The sequence below is a fragment of the Pelmatolapia mariae genome, linkage group LG10_11 (assembly GCF_036321145.2).
Source record: "Pelmatolapia mariae isolate MD_Pm_ZW linkage group LG10_11, Pm_UMD_F_2, whole genome shotgun sequence".
Classification (NCBI taxonomy): domain Eukaryota; kingdom Metazoa; phylum Chordata; class Actinopteri; order Cichliformes; family Cichlidae; genus Pelmatolapia; species Pelmatolapia mariae.
In genome coordinates, this window is record NC_086236.1 from 54363647 (window position 1) to 54383068 (window position 19422).

Consider the following 19422-nt stretch of genomic DNA (forward strand, 5'->3'; position numbering starts at 1 on the left):
GAAGCAAGACGGTTAACTAGCCCGGATAGATACAGTAGGAAGAGAAGGCATACGGTGCTTTGATGAAGCAGAAGTACAAACTGAAAACTGGAAGCCAAAGAACACAGAGGAAGAAACTAAGAAAGAGTGGGTGAGAGACAAAGAGAGAGAGAGAGAGACTGAAAGTCTGAAAATGAATTCAGACAAATGGGTGAGGAAGTAGTGGGTGATCACATGGGTGTGGTTGGTTAGCCGTTTCTCCAGTAGCCTTGCACACAAGTGACACACAGAGGAGAGCACTGTGGATGATGAAGCTGTGGATACATCTCTGGACTCGGGCACCTCGCAGGATGGATACAAAGGTAAGCATAATAGCCTGGATGAAAGACTGAATATCCTAGGGCTGAAGGGTGTTTTGGTCTAACCCAAGTGAAAAGAGATTGATGGAGGATGACAGACAAATGGATGAACAGACAGACGGAGAGTGAGTGAGAGTGCAAGATGTGACAAACAGGCAGGCGGGTCAGGCTAGGGGAAGGGAAAGACGTCTGTACAGCCCAGGGGATACAGGCCTCATCTTGACATATGCTCTGGAGTGAAATGAAGATTGGCATGACCTGCTAATCTGAGCTGTCAGAGCTCATGACGGCCACAAATGCTCACCTGTCACACTGTTCCCAGCCCGGAGGATGAGCTGCCACCGGATAGGTCAAAGATCATGATTAATTTTTTTTTCTTTTTTCACTGGGAGTGGATTCAAGCTAAGTCCCTGGCACAGACTCCCTTTAGCCTCCCTGCCTGCTTCTGTTGCTCATCGTTGGCAGGTGTTGCTATGAAATTATACATCACAATACACTTTTATTTCCTACTTCTGTTTTTTGTTTTTGTTTTTGTTTAAGCCGTGGGCAAAATATTGAGGGGGAGGAAGAAATAGCCAACGTTTTCCACTGATGTGGAGATTGCGGCTCGTCGGTACAAGGATTTCTATTATCATGAAAAGAGTCGTTTTGACATATGCTCCAATGCCATTTTTTAATTGGTGACAGCTAACAAAATATGATGAAGTTAGATCTATACAGCCACAAAGTTTAGCACAGACATACGTGGGAGGACTGCATCTATAATATGTGGCCTCGATCACTCACATTTGACAAAAAAAAGTGTCTTATAAAGTCTGACATTCAAAGTAAGAATTTGTTTTCTGCTACGCTGAATGAGGCGTGTGGGTGATGTTGCTGCGTGCTATAGGAGGAAGAGGAAACTGCCATGTGGCACGAACCCGACTGATTACAGCTTCCTGACTGGTAACTGAGCGGTGCACAATATGTTGGAGAGTGAATACTGTATTGCCTCAATCGTCTACCCAGAGCCTTTCATTCCCAGGGCAAACAACTGTAAGATCATTACATGACTGCAGAGACACAGTACAAATCAGTAGCGTTTTTCTCAGTGTTAATGATCAGCCATTTGTCTGCATGCGGTATGGATCTGCTTGAATATTCTATAACACATGCACCAGAGGATGTAGTCAACGTGTCACCAGTCGTTTTCAAAAGAGCCACCTGAGTTATCTGAGGCACTCTCAGTTACTTTCTACAGTAGATCGTAGAGGTCATTTCAATCCTGTAACCACTGATTGTGTGAAAACTGCACAAAAGTTTGTTCAGACAGTATTTGAGAGCTGCATTTAATGCATCACTATTTCACAGCATCTGCTCAAAACATGTTTTGTTTTTATTTCTTTCAGATGAATTTGGTTTACTTGAGCATTTTCCTGTTTATGATGTTAAGAGGTGAGTGCCAGAAAATCTGAAGACTTGGCTCACTGAAGTCAAGTGTGAACTTTTTTTGGGTTGAAAGAGACTGTAGATTTTATTACAACCTAATCACCTTGATTAGCTTTAGCAGGGTATCTGTGCAGTAAGCCTATGTTAGGATGCACATTGGCGTATTTGCAGGATTTTTTGAATGCAGTGTCACATGGGACCAAGAACCAGCCAGGGGAACTTTAGAAAGTTCTAAGAGAAAAAAATGCCAAAGAAAATATCTAAAAAAAAATCAGTCAATTATAATGACTTTTATTGTCTGCTAAACTCTTGCACCTACAATCATGACATGGTTGCCAGTGCAACAATATGGTTCCCTCATTGAACCACAAAACTGTGATGGAATGGAGCTAAAAATACTGTGTGGTTTCTAACCTTTAGTACAGCTTATTCTGTTCAGTGGTGGTAATAAAGAACTATGTCTGCTTCATTATTTTTTTAGGGTTCCCCTTAAAGTAAAGGAGTAAGCAGTGGAGCAAAGCATGTGAAGCTTATGGGGGGTGTTGCATTAACACAACAAAATAATTTTTCTTGTCTTATTTTTTATCTGTTTAAAGATTAGGGAAAAAAATACCCTGCAACTTGGGGATTAGCTTGTTAACAGTTACATCTAAGCAACACGTCCCATTCATGAAGGTGACAAATTTTAAAAGGATTGGTAAAATTTTAAAAACAACTGTAATTCGACACCATAATGGGGCTAGAAGTGGGGTAACATCTTTGGTTTACCAGCCACATGCTTATCACGACCTGTTGATAGTAGAGATACTTCTATGACCACAAGAATATATGAACAGTACATAACAGACACATCAAACGATAAATTGTAGAGTGAGCTGTTAATAATTTCTATCTTAGTATATTTTCCCTCGTATGGCTTTATTTGTGTAGTGCTGGCAGCACTGGCCCAAGAAAGTAGAGGTTTTGTGGAGCTTCGGCACTATTTGGAAGGTGCTGAGTGAGTAAACAGACAACAGCCTCTCTGTCCTGTGGTCTTGCACAACAATCCAGCTCTGTTGCACTCAGAGGTTGCCTCACAGGCCCACTCACAAGACTATTACTGTGACATACTCAGTGCATCTGCAGGCCTCGCTACTGTGCCTGGCCAGACACATTCTGAAGTCTGGCCACATTGAGAAAATCACGGGCATTAACAACGCTGTGCTTTGTTCTTGATGTAAAGTGGACAGTATAGGAACCTTCAATGGAAAGTTTGCTTCTACTTTTCTTTAGTTTTTCACATGTGATCTTTTTTTCCCCCACAGTGTCAAGGGCCTACACTCCTGCACCTGCAACTGCACCCACACCCACAGATGCAAAGGAGACCGAATCGACATTTACAATAAACCCTGGTATCTATCTATCTATCTATCTATCTATCTATCTATCTATCTATCTATCTATCTATCTATCTATCTATCTATCTATCTATCTATCTATCTATCTATCTATCTATCTATCTATCTATCTATCTATCTATCTATCTATCTATCTATCTATCTATCAGCCAATCGATCCATCCATCCATCCATCAATCTAATTCAGTTTCTTTCTGTGTGTAAAAGGAGAAGCAGTGGAAAGGAGAACAACTAGAGATATTAACAGCTCCCCGGAAACTATACCTGAAAAACCCACAAACCAGCAAGCAAACGTCTCCCTCAGTGTCACCACATCACGAGTAGAGACTTCAGCAGGTAGTTTGTCTTGTGTGTGTCTAACCCCATTATTTCTCGTCTGCATGCTATTTTTCTCATCGTATGTATTCATCCTCTTTAGCTTCAAGTGCAAAAGCAACAAGTCAACCAAAGCTCGCATCAACTTCAGGTATGAGTCTTTACCCTCTGCCTTGCCTAACCTATGTATGTTCAAACATCAAGAGTCAGTAGAGCCATTAAGTTTAGCTAGTAGACCACGCAAGCAAACTGAATCATCACCAGACACCGACAAAAATAGAGCGAGAGAGAGCACTTGAGGTAGAGAAAATGCTACATTCTGAAAAGCATAAATTTCCTTTGAGACTCATTCTACTGAAACATTTAGAAATTTAATTAGTTAAACATAAGACTGAATCTGGAGTTTGATGAGAGGTATGTATATATGGAGTCAATATGTCCCAAAAATAAAAAAGTTTTAACTTGTAAATTATTATATATTCAGTAGAGATGAAAATTTGCCAGAAAAATTGACTTAAAAAGTCCAATGTAGTAATTTTTTTCCACTTTTTTTCCAGCATCTGCAGTGAAAACCAACCCTTCTGCACCCGAGAAAGCCATCGGTAAAAGGAACACTAAAGTTGTCTGGAGTAATGGGAAAATTTCCCCTATTCCTTAGTTACCCTAAATGCCACAGGCATCGTGGTTCTATTGTTATCTCATGGCAGACTGTGACAGTATCACAATTCCCCGTCTTCCAAACAAACCCACAGCGTAGTGATAGAACAGAGCACCTCACTTCCTCTCTTGCTAACAGATTAATGCTTGATTGTACCTTATGCAAGAAGAGATAAGATATTTGTGTCCTCATGCTGTGCCGGCTTACCATAGATAGGTTTTTGATACACCATCAACAGCATGTCAGCAGAGCCAGTAGATCTCTCATGCCATCTCTGACAGTTGTTCCCCACTGAGCCTCTTTTTTTGTTCCTGTAGATATTTCCTCTGTTCAACAGTCAACCTTAAGTCAATACTTTTTTTCTTCTTCTTTTACTCCATATAGAGTGGAAGTCAGAGTGGGACAAAGATTTCACCTATGGTAAGAAGCTTCTCTTTGATTGTGTTTGATTGTGTGTCGTTACTCGTTTTCTGTGGTTATTTGATTTGTTTTTTATATACTTAGATTATAAGTCCCTGAGTTATGCTGGACTGGTCATTGCAGCAGTGCTGTTCATCTTTGGCATATTGGTCATTACCTGTAAGTATCTGAAAATCTGAAAGCTATTTTTGTGCTTTGCAATTTCTTGTAATAGTCTACCAACTTCCTTACTCTTTTGCTTATATCTGGACTGTAGGTGGAAAGTTCAGTCGGCTGCCCAAATGTCGCAAGAGGTCAACAAAGTAAGTAATTACATTTGTAACTTTTGTTTTATCAGTACAAAATTCGTATACAGTTAAACATCAAAAAATGTCTGGCTATATGCTGATGTGAAAAAAAGAAAGTACACCCTCTAAAGTCTAAAGTTTTTCATTTTAGGATATAATAATAAAAAAAATCATCTGGTCCTTGCCAGGTTCTAAAATAATTTAAATACAACCTGCAGAAGCAGTGTGTGAATGCAATAGCTTGTATAACCACCTTTAGCAGCAATAACTTGAAGTACTTGTTTGCCGCTTGACTTTGACGCTTTTCTTTTTCAGCCATGCTGTTGTAAATCCAGAGCTGTGTTTGGGATCATTGTCCTGTTGCATGGCCCAGTTTCATCGGTGTTAGTTATCAGACAGATGACCTCACAGATGTCTAGAATATTTTGGTTTACAGGGGAATTCATAGTAGACTCAGTCACTGAGTCAATTCTGCAGACAAAGGAAATTCCAAGGTCCTTTGTCTGCAGAACAAGCTCAAATCATCACCACTCCACTACAGTGTTTGACATTTGGTATTGGATGTTTGTGTTTATATGCTGTGTTTAGTTTTCACCAAACATGATGTTGTGCATTACATCTCGATTTTATTTAGTCTTCTCTGTCTATAGGAAGTTGTTCCAAAAGTCTTGTGGTTTTACAAATTTAAGCTATGCTAGAAGAGGTTTTCTCCGAGCAACCCTTTCAAAAAGGACATATTTGTTTAGTTTTTTTCTAATGGTACTGTAACATATAGCATGCTAACAGAGGCCTGTATTGTTTGAGGTGTAGCTTTTGGGTTTTTCGCAGTTTCTGTAAGCACTGCATGGTCTGACCTTGTGGTGAATTTGCTGGTATATCCACTCCTGAGAAGATTGGCAGCTGTCCTGAATGTTTTCCACTTGTGAATAATCTTTATCGCCACAGAGTGATGGACAAATTGTTTGGAAATGGCTTTCCCAGATTGATGGGTAGCAACAATTGCTTCCCTGAGATCAATGCTGATGTCTTTCCTCCTTGGCATTGTGTTAACACACACCTGAATGCTCCAGCAAACTTCCAAAACTTTTTTTTTATAGAAGTTCTAATACTGGCTGATCAGTTACGCAAGTATACTTGATTAGCAGCACCTGGTTGGTACTTAGCATCTTGATTCTTTTGGAAGCATTAAATGTGTACTTTATTTGTCTTCTTTTCCTGAGCCAAACCCTTGGAAGTAAGAGAAAATGCACTCTTTTTCACCTGACTCTATATCGGCCCATTGTGCATGAGGAGCATCTCTCCTTGTGCTGTTGGGAAACTGCAGTTGGATGATTTAAGTAGTTAATATCAGAGGCTACTTGATGATATATAGCAATGAGTCACTTCAGACATAATAGCTCAACAGAATGCTGACTGAAATCTCTTTGATGATTAATAGATCAAAGGGATTATGATTAAGCTGTTTGTAGGGCAGAACTGCAACAGATCTTGTTTTTTTCCTCATATTTAGGTTTGATGAATATCATTGATTGCTGAAATAGTGTTTGATTCTTTAAGAGTAATGCCTTCCTCCCCCCCCCTTTTTTTTTGTCCAGGTCATACCGGGTAGCCCAAGGATAAGGAGAGAGCACGTGTGAATTCAGTAACCAAAGAAAACAGCTGCAAGAAAACAACCAGGAATCCATCAATAGAAAAACACCTGACAGTCTGTGTGTGTGCATGAATGTGGACTGACACACTGCTTAGTAACTGTCATAGAAAAACAATAAATAAACATGGAAATCATGACTCATGCTGACAAGTTAAAAAAGTGGAACCATCATCCGGTTCATCATAGTCAACTATTTCAATAGTTGGCAAGAAAAATTCCTTTAAAAAGTCAAGTGATTATTTATCTGGGACAATAATGAATAGATGAATCCCATTTTAATCAAACCTTCAGCCATGAAGCAGGCTGGTTTCTAATGACCTTTGCATCTTGTAACTAATGCCATAGCCAGGGGCAGTGTCTCACAGCTTGGATTTATTATTAAAGGTTATGAGGAATAACCCCGCATCATCTCATATTTGACAATCTCGCACAGCCCTTTTCACTGTTCTGTGAGGATATAAAAATAAAAGTTAGCTCACTTCATCATAGCTCCCACACTCGCTTTACACTTTGAATCTTAACGAAAAAGGATGTTTAGTAAGAGTGTCTAAGCCTCTTAGTGGCTCTATGCTTGTAAGCGAGTAAAGCCCTAGATTAAACAACATCCATTGGCACATTATCTCTGTATCCATATGGCATCAAAATTATGCAAACAAGAAACTGGGAGAAGGCATGCAGATTTCATAACACATTTATTAAAAAACAAACACAATCCAGAGCTCAGCATAGATACACAATATACAGTAGTATGTTGTAATCACCATCAGAAGAAAATCAAGGTGACTGCAGCTGTGCAAACAGATCCAATTCATAATATTCTGTCACCTACAGTTTTCCTGTGAGCTATCACGCATGTACATATATTGTGAATAATTACTTAATTACATACTGAGAATCAGGTGTGATTGTTGGCACAAAATAAACACGAGTTTACCTTAAGAGAAAAGTGCATACAAACATAAGTAACTTCTTAAAACATAATGTAGTTTTGTATGAAACTAAATTAAAAAAAAATATATATACATTTTACAAACTCCCACTATCAGTGGGACAATGCCCCACCCAGAATCATATTAAAATCTTTCTCCAAACATGAGATTTCTATAGAGACACAATGCAAGTGCATTGCTGTGTACATTTGTAAATACATGGATTATACTGTGTATCAGAAAGCAAGATTAAGTGCACAGTTTCGCAATGCTTTTAGCCTACAAAGATAAATATATCAGTAGTTAAAAAACAGATATTAGCATAACCCTTTCCATTTACATCACTGAGATAAGAGGAAAAAAAAAAAAAAAAAAAAAAAGCTCCACAGCAACATTTGCTTTACACAAATAGAGTCACAACAGTTAGGCTTTACGAAACTGAGCAGCTGAGTAGAATTTGGTTAAAGGCACGCAGCGTGCTGGTGCTGAATAACTCTTTGGGTTTCCGCATGAGCCCGATTGCTTTCTACATTGCTACATCGGTTTTGGAAATGTGCTATGCATGTCCTACAAAGTGAGAATCAGTAAATACTAAGGGACAGACTGACAGACAGAGAAGAGTGAAATGTTTCGTGCTGCAATTTTTTTCCCTCAAATTGTCCTCTTTTTGAAATGCTGACAGATATTGAAGGCTTACAGGGGAATGCTACACTTTCGAGACATAACAATAGCGCAGGGCACAGTAAAAACAAAACGCACAAACAATAATCACATCTGGGTTACATCGAGTGGGAAGTGTTGGTTTTTTTGGGGGTTTTTTTTTTAACAAAAGCACTTCAGCACACACCAATAGGGAGTGCACATCCTTGATAAGGACCTAATTGCATAGTTTTTTTGGTTTTTTTTTGCTCTCGGGTCTGGCTGGATGGCAGCCAGGCCCGCTCCCCAGCGGCAAGACATATTGCAAGATTTAGTGGAAGAGAAAAGTGAGACGCTGCTTCGGCAAATCCACTATTTAACTCCATATAGTCATTCCCAGTGTTATTAATTCCATTATCAGTGCTCCTTCTGATAGCACAGACAGAAAGCTGACAAGGAAAACAGATTCCCTTTTGCCGACAAACAACCAGGGAAGCCGGCACCTTAGATTCTTGGATAGAAAGGGTTCCTGCACACAGCACGAAAAGGTTGATTTGCATAAAACCAGAGAAAACTGTTCTGTATGAATGAAACAAAGGCATTGTTGGCATTTTCCCCCAATCATCCTACTTTATTTAATTCTTCAGATTTTATCCTTCCCTCCCTCATAACGAGGTTCTCTGTAACCAGTGTGGGAGGCATTAATCTAACTCTCCACAGCATTCAGAGAGCTATTTACAATCTAAAGTGAAAGCCTTTCAAGAAGAGGGGATTGGAAAACATCATCATTCATGGTGGTTGATTAATTTGTGGCAGTGCAGGAAGGTTTTAGCACTAGCCATTTCCACTTGTTTCAGGGGTTTTTTCCCCCCTCTCCTGTTGTAACTGGAAGTTAAGAAGACAGTGAACGGGTTTTTATCTTCCTATTTTGTTGCCTCCTGTCATTCCTAATGGGCCAGGAAGAGAAAATGTGACACAAGTGAATAGGAATGAACGTGAGGCCGGCTTAGGCTGGATTAGTGTGGTTTGTCTCACTCAACGACCATTTCACATAGACGGGTCTCTCAGAGTTACACTGCATAGTCGTTGGGAATAATTTCTTGTCTCAGGAATTAAAGGGGAAAAAAAAAAAAAAAAAAAAAAAATCAGGGAGTTCTGGCTGTGCTAAATTATCCCTTTCAACAAAAGGAGCTTCAAGCCACATTCACTGGCTTTGATTTGGATTCCTCAAATAGAATCCAATTAGAAGGTTTGACTGTGTTCCAAAAGTCCCAGGCTAAATTATGTGTATGTACAGAACAAATGACTGGGACAAACACAAAAGTATACAAAAAACAAACCAAAAAAAAAAGAAAAAGAAAAAACATACTGCATATGCTACACATGTATAGGAGGTTATGTGGGAGGGAGGAATGAACTGAACATTCAGAAGCAGGCTGTTGTTCCAAGAAGTCTAGCTGTCCTGAGTCAAAGAGTAGGAGATAACATTTCCTGATGCATCGACCTGTCTTGCCTGTGTGTTATAGGGCTTGTAGCTATAGACCAGGAACTAGACAGGCCCTTTGTGGTCCTGTTCTATTGGCACAGAGTAGATCCTGAGGAGAGACAGAGGAAGAGAGAGAGAGAAGAGACCACAGGAGGGGATGAGGTGAAGCAGGTTAAAAGCAAAATTTCACCTTTAAAGGTATTTTTAGAAAACGTCTGGAGATGCACAAGAAGCGTCTCTGTGTGGCGGAGTTCAGGAAACGGCATGTCTGCCTCGTGCTACAGGGCTTTGACAGGTGCACAGTGACTGCATCACCTCAGAACACAGCTCATCCCCAGGTGGGACTTATAAACCTGGCAAGGCACTGTTGATCCAACAAGCCAGAGGTTGCTGTGTGATTAAGCCTCTTTTCAACAGAGCGATCAGTCAGCACCAGACACTGCCAGAGCTGACTGCAGCCCCAGGAGGCAGCCAGTAATCCTGCAGAGGAATTTAACCCTTGCACATTGACTTGGGGATCCGCTCTGCGACAGCTGTTCGCTGCTGCTTTAAAGATCTTTGAAGCCCGATTTGACCTCCATGACCCCTCTGACCCAACCTGCACATCACGTTACATAACACCTCCAGGACAAAAGAAATTGATTACACTGCAAAATGTTCTCCAACAGAGGAGGACAAAAAAAACCAAAAAAATAAAAAACAAACAAACAAACAACAACAGAGAGAGTCTCTCAGTTTAACTGGTTTAGGCTGTTCTTCTGTCTGATTGCCGTTGGCCAACTGTTGTCATTGAGTCAGTCTCATGTTTACCCTGTTGCGTTATTTCTGACTAGAGGTGTCTACTCAGGCCTCAGCTCATGAGGTAAGCTTTTGAACAGGTTAAGTCCTGTCTCATTTGGTCATATAGACCCAGGGGCCCTGCCTTAAGGTTATTGTTTGATTGCTAAAAAGGTAAGGTGGGGTGTGTTCACTGGTGGTGGCGTAGGACTCAGACTGTGTTACTAATTGCTGTGCAAGTCCAGACAGGCTCAAATGGGTGGATGCAGCTTACAATTTTGTTTTTTTTCTAGTTTTCAAGCTACCGAGTTGGATTAAATGGGACAAATTGGCAAGGGAGCCAGAAAAGCTGTTACCCACCCGACTGGTTTTGTTACTCGGAGGCCGACTTAGCGTAAAGAAAAACATGAATTTTTAAAAACGCTGACGCAGTATGCACAACGGACATAAGGAGAATATGCATACAGCGTTTTTCTTGAGCACGAAAGTACACAAAAGATGCAAAGAAAATAGTCAGAAAATGGTCTAATTCTTACCCCTGCTCCTGCTGCTGCATCTTGCGCTTCACTATCAATATGGCTGCAAGTAAACGAAGAAAAAAAAGAAAGAAAACAAACAAGGTCAACGCTCCACAAGAGAAAAGTTCACATTTGTTTAAGAATTAAAAGCTTCACAAAGCACACAGAAACCATGCTGATTCCAGCCAAGCACTGGAGGGCTTTAAAGGAATATATTTGTCACCTGTGGAAATGCAAAAGGCTTTATTTCAAGGAAACGTAGAGTACTTACTGACAACTGCTGCGACCGAAAGAGCCAGCACCACCCCCGCTATAACTATGATAATCATGTAGCCCTCATCTGAAAGACCAAAAAAAAAAAAAAAAAAAAAAAAAGAAGAATCAGCACGTTGACACTATGAATCATTTGCAAATGTTGACATTTAAAATCATTTTCATACATTACTATATATAAATAATTACAATTCAGATACTTCTTACCACTGTTCTCCTCCACACCAGTGGTTTTGCCTGTCCCAGGATTTAGATTCAAATTGGTCCTTGGAGCTTCTGGAAAGTTACAAAGAGAAATGTCAAAATGTCCGCACACGCACACGCGCACACACACTTTCCTTCACAAATGAAATTTCCCTAATTTATCTGCACATTTTGACTCGTGTGCTGCTTAAGAAATTTAAATGCACTTTAAAGGAAATGAACAAAAGATTTAAGCCTATGTACACGTGTCTACAAGGAGAGGAAAAGAGCTTGGGCCTTCAAAAGGAATTGTAACCATTTTCAGAAATGCTGCTTCTCCACTTGGCAGGCAGGCCGTTGTAAACAGATCTGTAATTCTATCAAATGTCCATCAAAGCGAAGATGAGGAGTGACGGAAAAACGGACGGTGAGAGAATGAGAATGCCAATGTTGATTAGCTGACCGACAGGATGACGGAGATGTTGACGTGTTCATTGGCCTTTCAGCACAATCCACAGGGCCTCCTCTACAGAGCTAATTGATTCTATTCAGGCCGTAATGGTTGAGGGGAGCTAAAAGCCAACTGGGGCCACAGCTTAGTGGAGTAGAACAACCTATATACTATACAGACTTACTGACAATAACAAAGGCCATAACCTTCATATACCAGTTTCTGTGCAGCTGTCAATATAGTGCATGTGTAGAGACTACACAGAGTAGGGCAACAAACTCACCACGTTCCACCTTATCATAATCCTCGTCATCCGGGTCTGCGAAAAAAAAAAAAAAAAAAAAAAAAAAAAAAAGAGGGAAAAATGAGACGTCTGTTCAGTCAGTGCAGAAATGCAGGTTCTCACTATGACCGCCTTCTTATATTAACAGTGTGAGAGTTCTTAAATTGTACAACAGTGAGGATACAGACAACACTTTGAATCTTTTAGCAACACTATTGATCGTGGTTGTGGTGGAGGTGGTGGTGATAAGGGGTGGGAATATAAAATCAGTTTGAGGCCAAGAGGTCCGAGAGGAAAAAATGAAAACCATAAACAAGAATCAATATTGTACACAGGGAAGCTAAACCTTATGAGAACACTAAACAATAATAAGACTGCAAACAAGAACAACGCGGCCTTAAAAACAACTTCAACTGTGAGTAAATAATAAAACTCTAAATGAGGAAGAAGCGCTTTAAGTGGTAGCCACCATACAACAATTACAAGGAGTGGAGACAGATATGGAAAATTATAACCCACCATTACACACGGGGCTGATTTATACAGCTATATCATGTTTTCAATGATATTCTATTTCATATCATATTTCTATTTTACAAGGGGGGAATGAATAAATAAATCAATCAATAAATCACTTGTTCCCTCTGACTACGCTTACCCGGAGTCAAAACAAGGATCAACACTTAGGCGACAACGACAGCACATGAAAAACATGTTGAAGCAGCTAAATGACTTCAGAATATTTAAGCCTAGTAATTCTTCTCAAAACACATTAATAGGCCATTCACCGTCATGCACGGGTGTGGTCGGCCTGCTGATCCGAGCGCTTAATTCTAAGTAAAATGAATTAATGTGTCAGACTGATTCCTAAAGTGACAGGCTGCAAAAAACAATTTGTTCCATAGGCGATGCAGTAAAAGTACTACTGGACAAAATATGGCTTACATACCATCAGCTGATCCTTCAAGTTCTGAATTATCTGTTAAAAGAAAAAAAAAATGATAGAGTTACGAAATGCTCGCAGAGCTGAAACAGTGAGATACACATTTTCAAACATTTTATTATTCAAAACAGTTATTGGTGCTATCAAAGGAGGCATTCAGCGTGTAGCACGCAGATGAAGACTCAGTCGGTTAAACTGCATACTTGTACTTCATGTACGTCACAGAGTCTCCTGTCACCTGTTCATTTATGACATCTTCCATATCAGAGAAAGCACAGCCATGGGATTGCTGCTATAAACTTCACCGTCCATGTTTTTATTAATATTATTGTTCAAGTGTGTCCAATAGGCAGAAAAAAAAAAAAAAAAAAAAAAAGAAAGAAAGAAAGAAAGAAAATCAACAGTGACTGTACGCATTAACCTTGTTGAGGATGACACAGACACATACACATATGCAGGTAGTTGAGGAAAACAGGGGCTGGCACAGGGATGCATAGACCCTGATTAGATGCTTATCACCTGAAAGAGTCAAAGATATGAGAACTTACCAGCAGCAGAAGCTGGCAGAAGTAGCAGCAGACACAGAAACAGCAATCGCATCATCTTCAAATGCTGCAGGGGAAAAGAAAAAAAAGACACGAAGTTAAAAATATCTGCTATTAATATTCAGTCACTGATATGTGTGAAATCTTGGTGTTTTTTGGTTTAGAGACTGAGTGAGACTGAAAGCTGAAGCGCTGTCTATTATTGGGGTCTTGCCTGGCATTCTGAGTGCTGCTAGTCAGTGGAAAACTACAAATTTTGAGGCAGGCAGTTCTTGCGCTACTTTAACAAGTTTTAAAGGCATGCGTGCATAACTAGATTGTAATCCTAGATGGGTGGTGTCAACAGGCGTCCCCCCCCCCCCCCCTCCCCCTCATGATACCCAACAGAAGGAAGAAAAAAAACCAACAAAAAAAAAAAAAAAAAACCCAACGTTCTAACGATTCTGACACACTCAGCTAGCAACAAGTGCCTATTCAACATTTTCCAACCCTCATGCAAAGCCTTTGGACCAAGGCAAGAAAACAAGATTGAGCAAGAAAGGTGTCCAGGAAGAGGTTCACTGACAAAACAAAAAGGAAACTAATAAATGTATTTCTTATTTATTTAGTGCATCCTGCCAAGCATTAGGTTACTATTGTCATCCTAATTGGAGGGGAAAAAAACAAATATGAGCTCAGTTTAATTTCATTTCCTTCTAACTTAATCTGGTCATTGACACCGAGTGACAAATACATTTTCCATGATGGTGTTCTTGTTTTTTTCGTATGGTACGTTGCTATTTTTGAGGAGGAGAAAAAAAAAAACAAAAAAAAACAACAAAACATCCATGTCAGAACTTCCTCATGGCAGAGGGCCCAAAAACAAACGCCATCTCTATTCCCTTTTAAAACCATGTAGATGTGAAACGCAGGTGTTCTTGGCGTGCCAAACAAAGCCCCAGCTGTGTCCAACACAAAGTGGATGCAGATATTTTTAAATGGAAAAACCATGAGAATGACCTTTCTCCCACTCAGTGTCCCGGATGAAGCCTTCATGGCGCGGTTCAGTCACTCAAAAATTGGCACGCGGTCAGGAACCAATAGTCATTCATGCCGTGTTTAATACTGTACACAGAAACACTGCAGTTCTCCCACTGACCTTTGTGTCACATGTTACACAGTAGGCGCCCCTTCATTGTTAGCCTTTCCCATTGTGTGCTTATTTCCTTAGCTGTGAGGAAAGAACTGAGGTGACCTGCATTGTGAAGGTGTAGATTATGAAACACTAAGGGGCGCCTACCCCAGCACTTAGTCACTTACTATATCCTACACTAGCACAATTTAAGGAAGTAGTCCACGATGATCTCTGATTAGTAGCACCAATTCCAAATATGGTGAATGAAAGTGAATAAGATGCAGGGGCAATAAGAAACGAGATTAGCAGACATCACTTATTTATGCAATACGGTTTTGGACAGATTAATGAGAGATCTACCCAACACTTAATTCTGCCATGTATAATCTCGTCTGTAAATACTGTTATGCCAGTCGAAAACTGTAGTCTCTCATGCGAGACAAATATCTATAATGTAGGGCAGCATCATGAAGTATTTGGGCTGATTATATTGGAAAAGAGATGTTAATCACACAACTGATTTGAGCAGGAGAGTGCTGTGTGCAGGCCTCTTAAACAGCTGAAGAAAATCTCCAAACGCAGCCAACCTAAAAAGCTGCAAATACAATCCCCTTCTGTGTATCCAATTTGCTTTTCAGAGTCGCACTGGGCAAAATAATAAGCTGATCCAATTTGGAAATATTTATCATCCCAGTCCACTGCTTCTCTATCAAAACAGCTCCTGAATAATATTTACCCCATTTTTCCCCCCTTTTTTCAAATTGGGTAATATATTCTTGCACATCTGAATTACAACTGAATTTGCTCTTTTACACCACACCCAATTTGCCACATATAATAACCAGGGGATAGCTTGTAAAGTGCATATGCCAGCTGCCGTCTGGCTACAGGCGCAAAGATCATAGACAATAAATGAAGAAATCAACAAATCATCAAACTACAGTGCGGTGCTGCATGACAGGCATATACACTGTGCTGCTGATGCTGCAGGGGGAATATGTCTTGGTTTTGTTTCAGTCCCCCTAATGCAGTTTGACAGGATTAACCCCGAACATCATACCTGTCTAGCCACATTAGCAGACCTAAGAGCACCAAAAATCTTGTTTACCAGAGTTAATTTGGAACAAATGTTTTTGACTCCTTCCAACCCATCCAATTTCATCTGTAACAGCGAAACAGATGCACAAACAGAAGTTTAGTGCAAGTGCATAAACTTAACTGCAGTGGCGACCATCTCTTATCTGCTCGCACAGATAACAGCCCTCTGCTCGTTCCACTGTGCACCCTGACAAGGCTCTGATACGAACGATAACAATCAAAGTGGGTAAAAATATCAGAATTTCTTCCATGTAAAGTGTTAACAGGAAACCAAATACAAGAAAAACTGAACGATAGGACACAACTGCAACGAAAAAGGAAAAAAAAAAAAAAAAAACAACTTCACCATCATTCTGATAATGTGTCATAGCTTAAACCAACTTGGTATATGAGAGCGTGCGTGGAAGAGGAAAGGCACCGAGATTGTTTGTTATTCTTCGCCATTTATTTTCCCAAAAGTGGATGCTCATTCTGGTTCGGTGAAGACTGAAAATATTCTTATTGAAATGTTTACTCAGCTCTGCCAACGGTGCAGCAGCTGTTTATCTAAGTGAAGTTGATGCAGTTCCTTTTTTCCTCCCCCCTCCCTTCTATAGCATACTGCAGTCCCACTGGACCACAAACAAAGTGACAATGAAAGTAATGATGAAAGAAAAAGAATCAAATAAAGCAAAACTCACAATACCTCAGTCGGTTCCGTGCATACCAGTGAGAAATCCACTACGGGCAGACAACCAGTATGACAACTACACAGCTATTTCCAATACAGTGTTAGACTGTGGGTGACTTCTTGAGCATCGGGTCGTACAGCTAAGAGTAAAACAACTAAGAGGATATGAGTGTGTCACTGGCTGTGGGGCTCCGCCGTCTTAGAGACTCATATCCTGTATTTGGCCTCCCCTTCTGCCTGTGTTTGTGTGCAAAAATATAAAACCGGTTAGCACCCAGTGGAATGAGCAGGTATAATTCCACAGCTGCACAAAAAAAAAAAATGTTAAAAAAAAAAAAATTAAATAAAAAATGCGGCTGCATTTTAACCTTTGCTCTGACATCAACAACCTGAATAAGGACAAACAGTACACCGGGCACATACTCTTCAGCTTTACTTTTATCTGATGGAGACAAAGCTGTTGTTCTCTGTTTTGTTAACACTATCACAAGACCTATCCTGGTCACATCGAGGGTTTTCAAAATCCAACCTATCTGAAATGCATTGTCAGGAAACAAGCAACACAAAATCTCTCTCTTGCCGTTTTTTTTTTTTTTTGTTGTTGTTGAGCAAAAACTTTCTGCAAGATCAAGATTTGATACTTGTGCTCTACCTCTGACAAGCCCTGCAAGCAACCTGATTAAGAACAGTGGGGAAAAGACACTGTTATTTGTTTGCAGATTAATTTTTTAGACAAAAATAGATTCACTGGCACTGGCATGAAAGCGGCACACAGAGAAAGTGAGGTAAGGGGTGCTGAGGTGTCCCAAGAAAGGAAACTTTCTTTTTTTTGAAAAGCACCTGTTTCTTTATGGAAGAAGCCTGCTGATTTGAACTGATGATAAAAATTACAGTACTGATGCTGACTCACTGCGTGATCAGCTACTGTTAAGAGTCAAGTATGTCTCAATCAACATCTAAAAAAATAAAAATAAAAACAAAAGAAATAATAATAAAAATGACAGGTATAAAACAACCTACACGAACTTAGCAAAGATAATAAGACTGTGAAGCTGGCTGATTTCCTGTAGTATTTGAATACTAAAAATCGCACCTTGTGAAACGTTTAAAAATCCAGTGACCTACCAATACGAGAGACAGACCATTTCAAAACACACACTCCGACTGTGGAATATGGAGGGGTTTTTTGTAATAATATCCTTGTGTATCCCGAAAAGTGACGCACTCACCGCCGACTTCTGCCGATCAGATGAGCAAATCGCGGGGGCCGAGTGTGTAACAGGAAACCCTTTTCTGCTGTGTAGGCCACGATCAGGGCAAGCTTCTTATTTTCTCTCTCTTTCTCCCTGACCTACAAGGGGGATTCACTGTCAACTCATTTAGAGCTAAACTGCTAGCTGAACACTTGGAGTTTTAGTTGGCGGAAAGCACCTTCGCGTCTCTTGTTCCTCAGAGCTGTCAAGAAGTGAGTTTCCTGAAAACGAGTGGGGGTTAAACGTAATGTGGCAAAGAAGAACTTGCCCCCGATTTGGTAATGATGGTTTTGTTTGAACTGAAACTAAAAGCTGCAACAAAAACGGGAGGGGAGCGAAAACAAAACACTTACAGCACTTATGATCAGACAGGTGGTTGGCTCGGAGTTATTCAGCCACTGATTACGACCACACGCGCGCGGCTGATTGACAGGCTCGCGCGCACCACTGCACCAAGCACAGGTGTGTTAGCTCAGCCTGAATCTAAGCTTTTCCTCGTCCAGTTGTATGTTGCATAAGCTTTATTGTTTTGTTTTTTTAAAGGAAAATCGCTAATACCTTAATTTTTTTAAATACACTTTGTACTTTCGCACCAGTTGGCGCCACCTGGTTTGATCGTGCTCGGCTGTAATTAACAAACATTCAAAGGTCGCTTGCGCGAAAAGTTACAGTCTGCCTGTTGTTTTTGTTTTTAACAAGCTAGTGCTTAGTTTACTTAAGGTTTAGCTTGCAGTAGCTGTTTTGCGTACACTTCTGTTGCCTCACTTGAGTCATTTGTCTAGATTTGAATGACCAGTTCCCTCACAAATTAAAAAAAATGTAAAGTAATATTTTTTTAAAAAAAGAAAGGAACTGAAGTCGTATTAACTGGTGTCCCGATGAGGACGCTTTGTTTCATACGCTTGACTTGTACTTTAAAAACAGAGCCACCACACCGATAAGTAGTTTATATTTCTTACCATAGTAATGCTTAAAAAAAAAAATAATAGCAACAAAAAAATAACAACAAAAAGTTTCATTACGTTTCCCAGCTATTTGCAATAAAAAGGCATACAGTACAAAAGTATGCAGGGAGCTAACATGTAGGGAACAAATGTGCAGTTTCAGTAAGCAAATGCAAAACTCATCTAGAATATTGGCTGCGAGGTGAACTTACATTTAAATGAGTTGTTCAGTTGTTTCGATACTCTGCTGGTATGTTGTTGCTCGCTCTCCAAGATCCTTGTTATCATGGAAACTGCCAGAGTGTGTGCACATTAATACAGGTGTAGTCAGCCAACAAACTTCGTCATTGGCTGCTGAGCTTGTGGAAATTTGACACCACTCATCTTATCTGTTCTACAACTTGACTTGCTATGCAGATTGTGAAACTTACTCGGTGCTCCAAGTGAATAGGAGTACAGTGATCACATTAGCGCCAGTGTGTTGTTTGTGCTCATAAAATCATCTGCTGCTGTCAGGGTAGTTCATCTTTGTTTCTTAATCGTGTTATTGTTTCCTCCATGTGCATGTTTCCTGCAGTTGGGATGCAGGAGCATATTCAAATGTTTATTATTGAATCTAAAGTGTAATTCAATTTTATGTTCTCCTCTGCAGGCCTGTCAGAAGCCAGTAGCTATTGGTAGTGAGTTTTCTGTTCATTCTTCTCCCCTCATAATGACCCTGCAGCCTGCCATTGCCAAAGGGAATGACCAACAATGACTTCTACCACATTCCCAGTGTGACATTTCTCCGTGGCCTGTCACAGCCCTGTTAGCATTTTGTAT

At 40.1% G+C, this 19422-nt stretch overlaps 2 protein-coding genes across 6 annotated transcripts; one reads left to right on the top strand and one right to left on the bottom strand.

The window, feature by feature from the left end:
• The first annotated feature begins 90 nt into the window (after positions 1 to 90).
• fxyd5 (FXYD domain containing ion transport regulator 5) lies at positions 91 to 6892 on the top strand. 2 transcript variants are annotated; one of them, XM_063486273.1, is made up of 10 exons: positions 91 to 341; positions 1727 to 1772; positions 3071 to 3157; positions 3371 to 3499; positions 3582 to 3629; positions 4036 to 4080; positions 4521 to 4556; positions 4641 to 4715; positions 4813 to 4858; positions 6439 to 6892. In XM_063486273.1, the coding sequence occupies exons 1-10, from the start codon at positions 285 to 287 to the stop codon at positions 6461 to 6463; spliced, it is 594 nt and encodes a 197-aa protein (XP_063342343.1). In that variant the 5' UTR covers positions 91 to 284; the 3' UTR covers positions 6464 to 6892. The 2 variants fall into 2 exon arrangements, with proteins under 2 accessions (XP_063342343.1, XP_063342344.1); XM_063486274.1 differs by lacking the exon at positions 91 to 341 and adding an exon at positions 1224 to 1283.
• A 283-nt stretch (positions 6893 to 7175) lies between these two features.
• On the bottom strand, positions 7176 to 18865 carry si:dkey-262k9.2 (uncharacterized). 4 transcript variants are annotated; one of them, XM_063486811.1, is made up of 8 exons: positions 18813 to 18865; positions 13525 to 13588; positions 12983 to 13012; positions 12034 to 12069; positions 11324 to 11392; positions 11115 to 11183; positions 10862 to 10904; positions 7176 to 9657 (listed from the first exon to the last, which is right to left on the bottom strand). In XM_063486811.1, exons 2-8 carry the CDS (start codon positions 13577 to 13579, stop codon positions 9612 to 9614), a joined length of 348 nt encoding a protein of 115 aa, XP_063342881.1. In that variant the 5' UTR covers positions 13580 to 13588; positions 18813 to 18865; the 3' UTR covers positions 7176 to 9611. The 4 variants fall into 4 exon arrangements, with proteins under 4 accessions (XP_063342881.1, XP_063342885.1, XP_063342883.1 ...); XM_063486815.1 differs by lacking the exon at positions 18813 to 18865 and adding an exon at positions 17633 to 17807; XM_063486813.1 differs by lacking the exon at positions 18813 to 18865 and adding an exon at positions 17529 to 17625.
• Positions 18866 to 19422: the final 557 nt, after the last annotated feature.

Bases quoted from the DNA above. Each gene is read 5' to 3' on its own strand.
- fxyd5 (XM_063486273.1), top strand. From the start codon at position 285: ATGATGAAGCTGTGGATACATCTCTGGACTCGGGCACCTCGCAGGATG. The intron at 3,500-3,581 runs GTAGTTTGTCTT...CATCCTCTTTAG, and splicing joins ACGAGTAGAGACTTCAGCAG to CTTCAAGTGCAAAAGCAACA. The intron at 4,557-4,640 runs GTAAGAAGCTTC...TTATATACTTAG, and splicing joins GGACAAAGATTTCACCTATG to ATTATAAGTCCCTGAGTTAT.
- si:dkey-262k9.2 (XM_063486811.1), bottom strand. From the start codon at position 13,579: ATGATGCGATTGCTGTTTCTGTGTCTGCTGCTACTTCTGCCAGCTTCT. The intron at 11,184-11,323 runs GTAAGAAGTATC...TTGGTCTTTCAG, and splicing joins TGGTGTGGAGGAGAACAGTG to ATGAGGGCTACATGATTATC. The intron at 10,905-11,114 runs GTAAGTACTCTA...GTTTACTTGCAG, and splicing joins TTCGGTCGCAGCAGTTGTCA to CCATATTGATAGTGAAGCGC.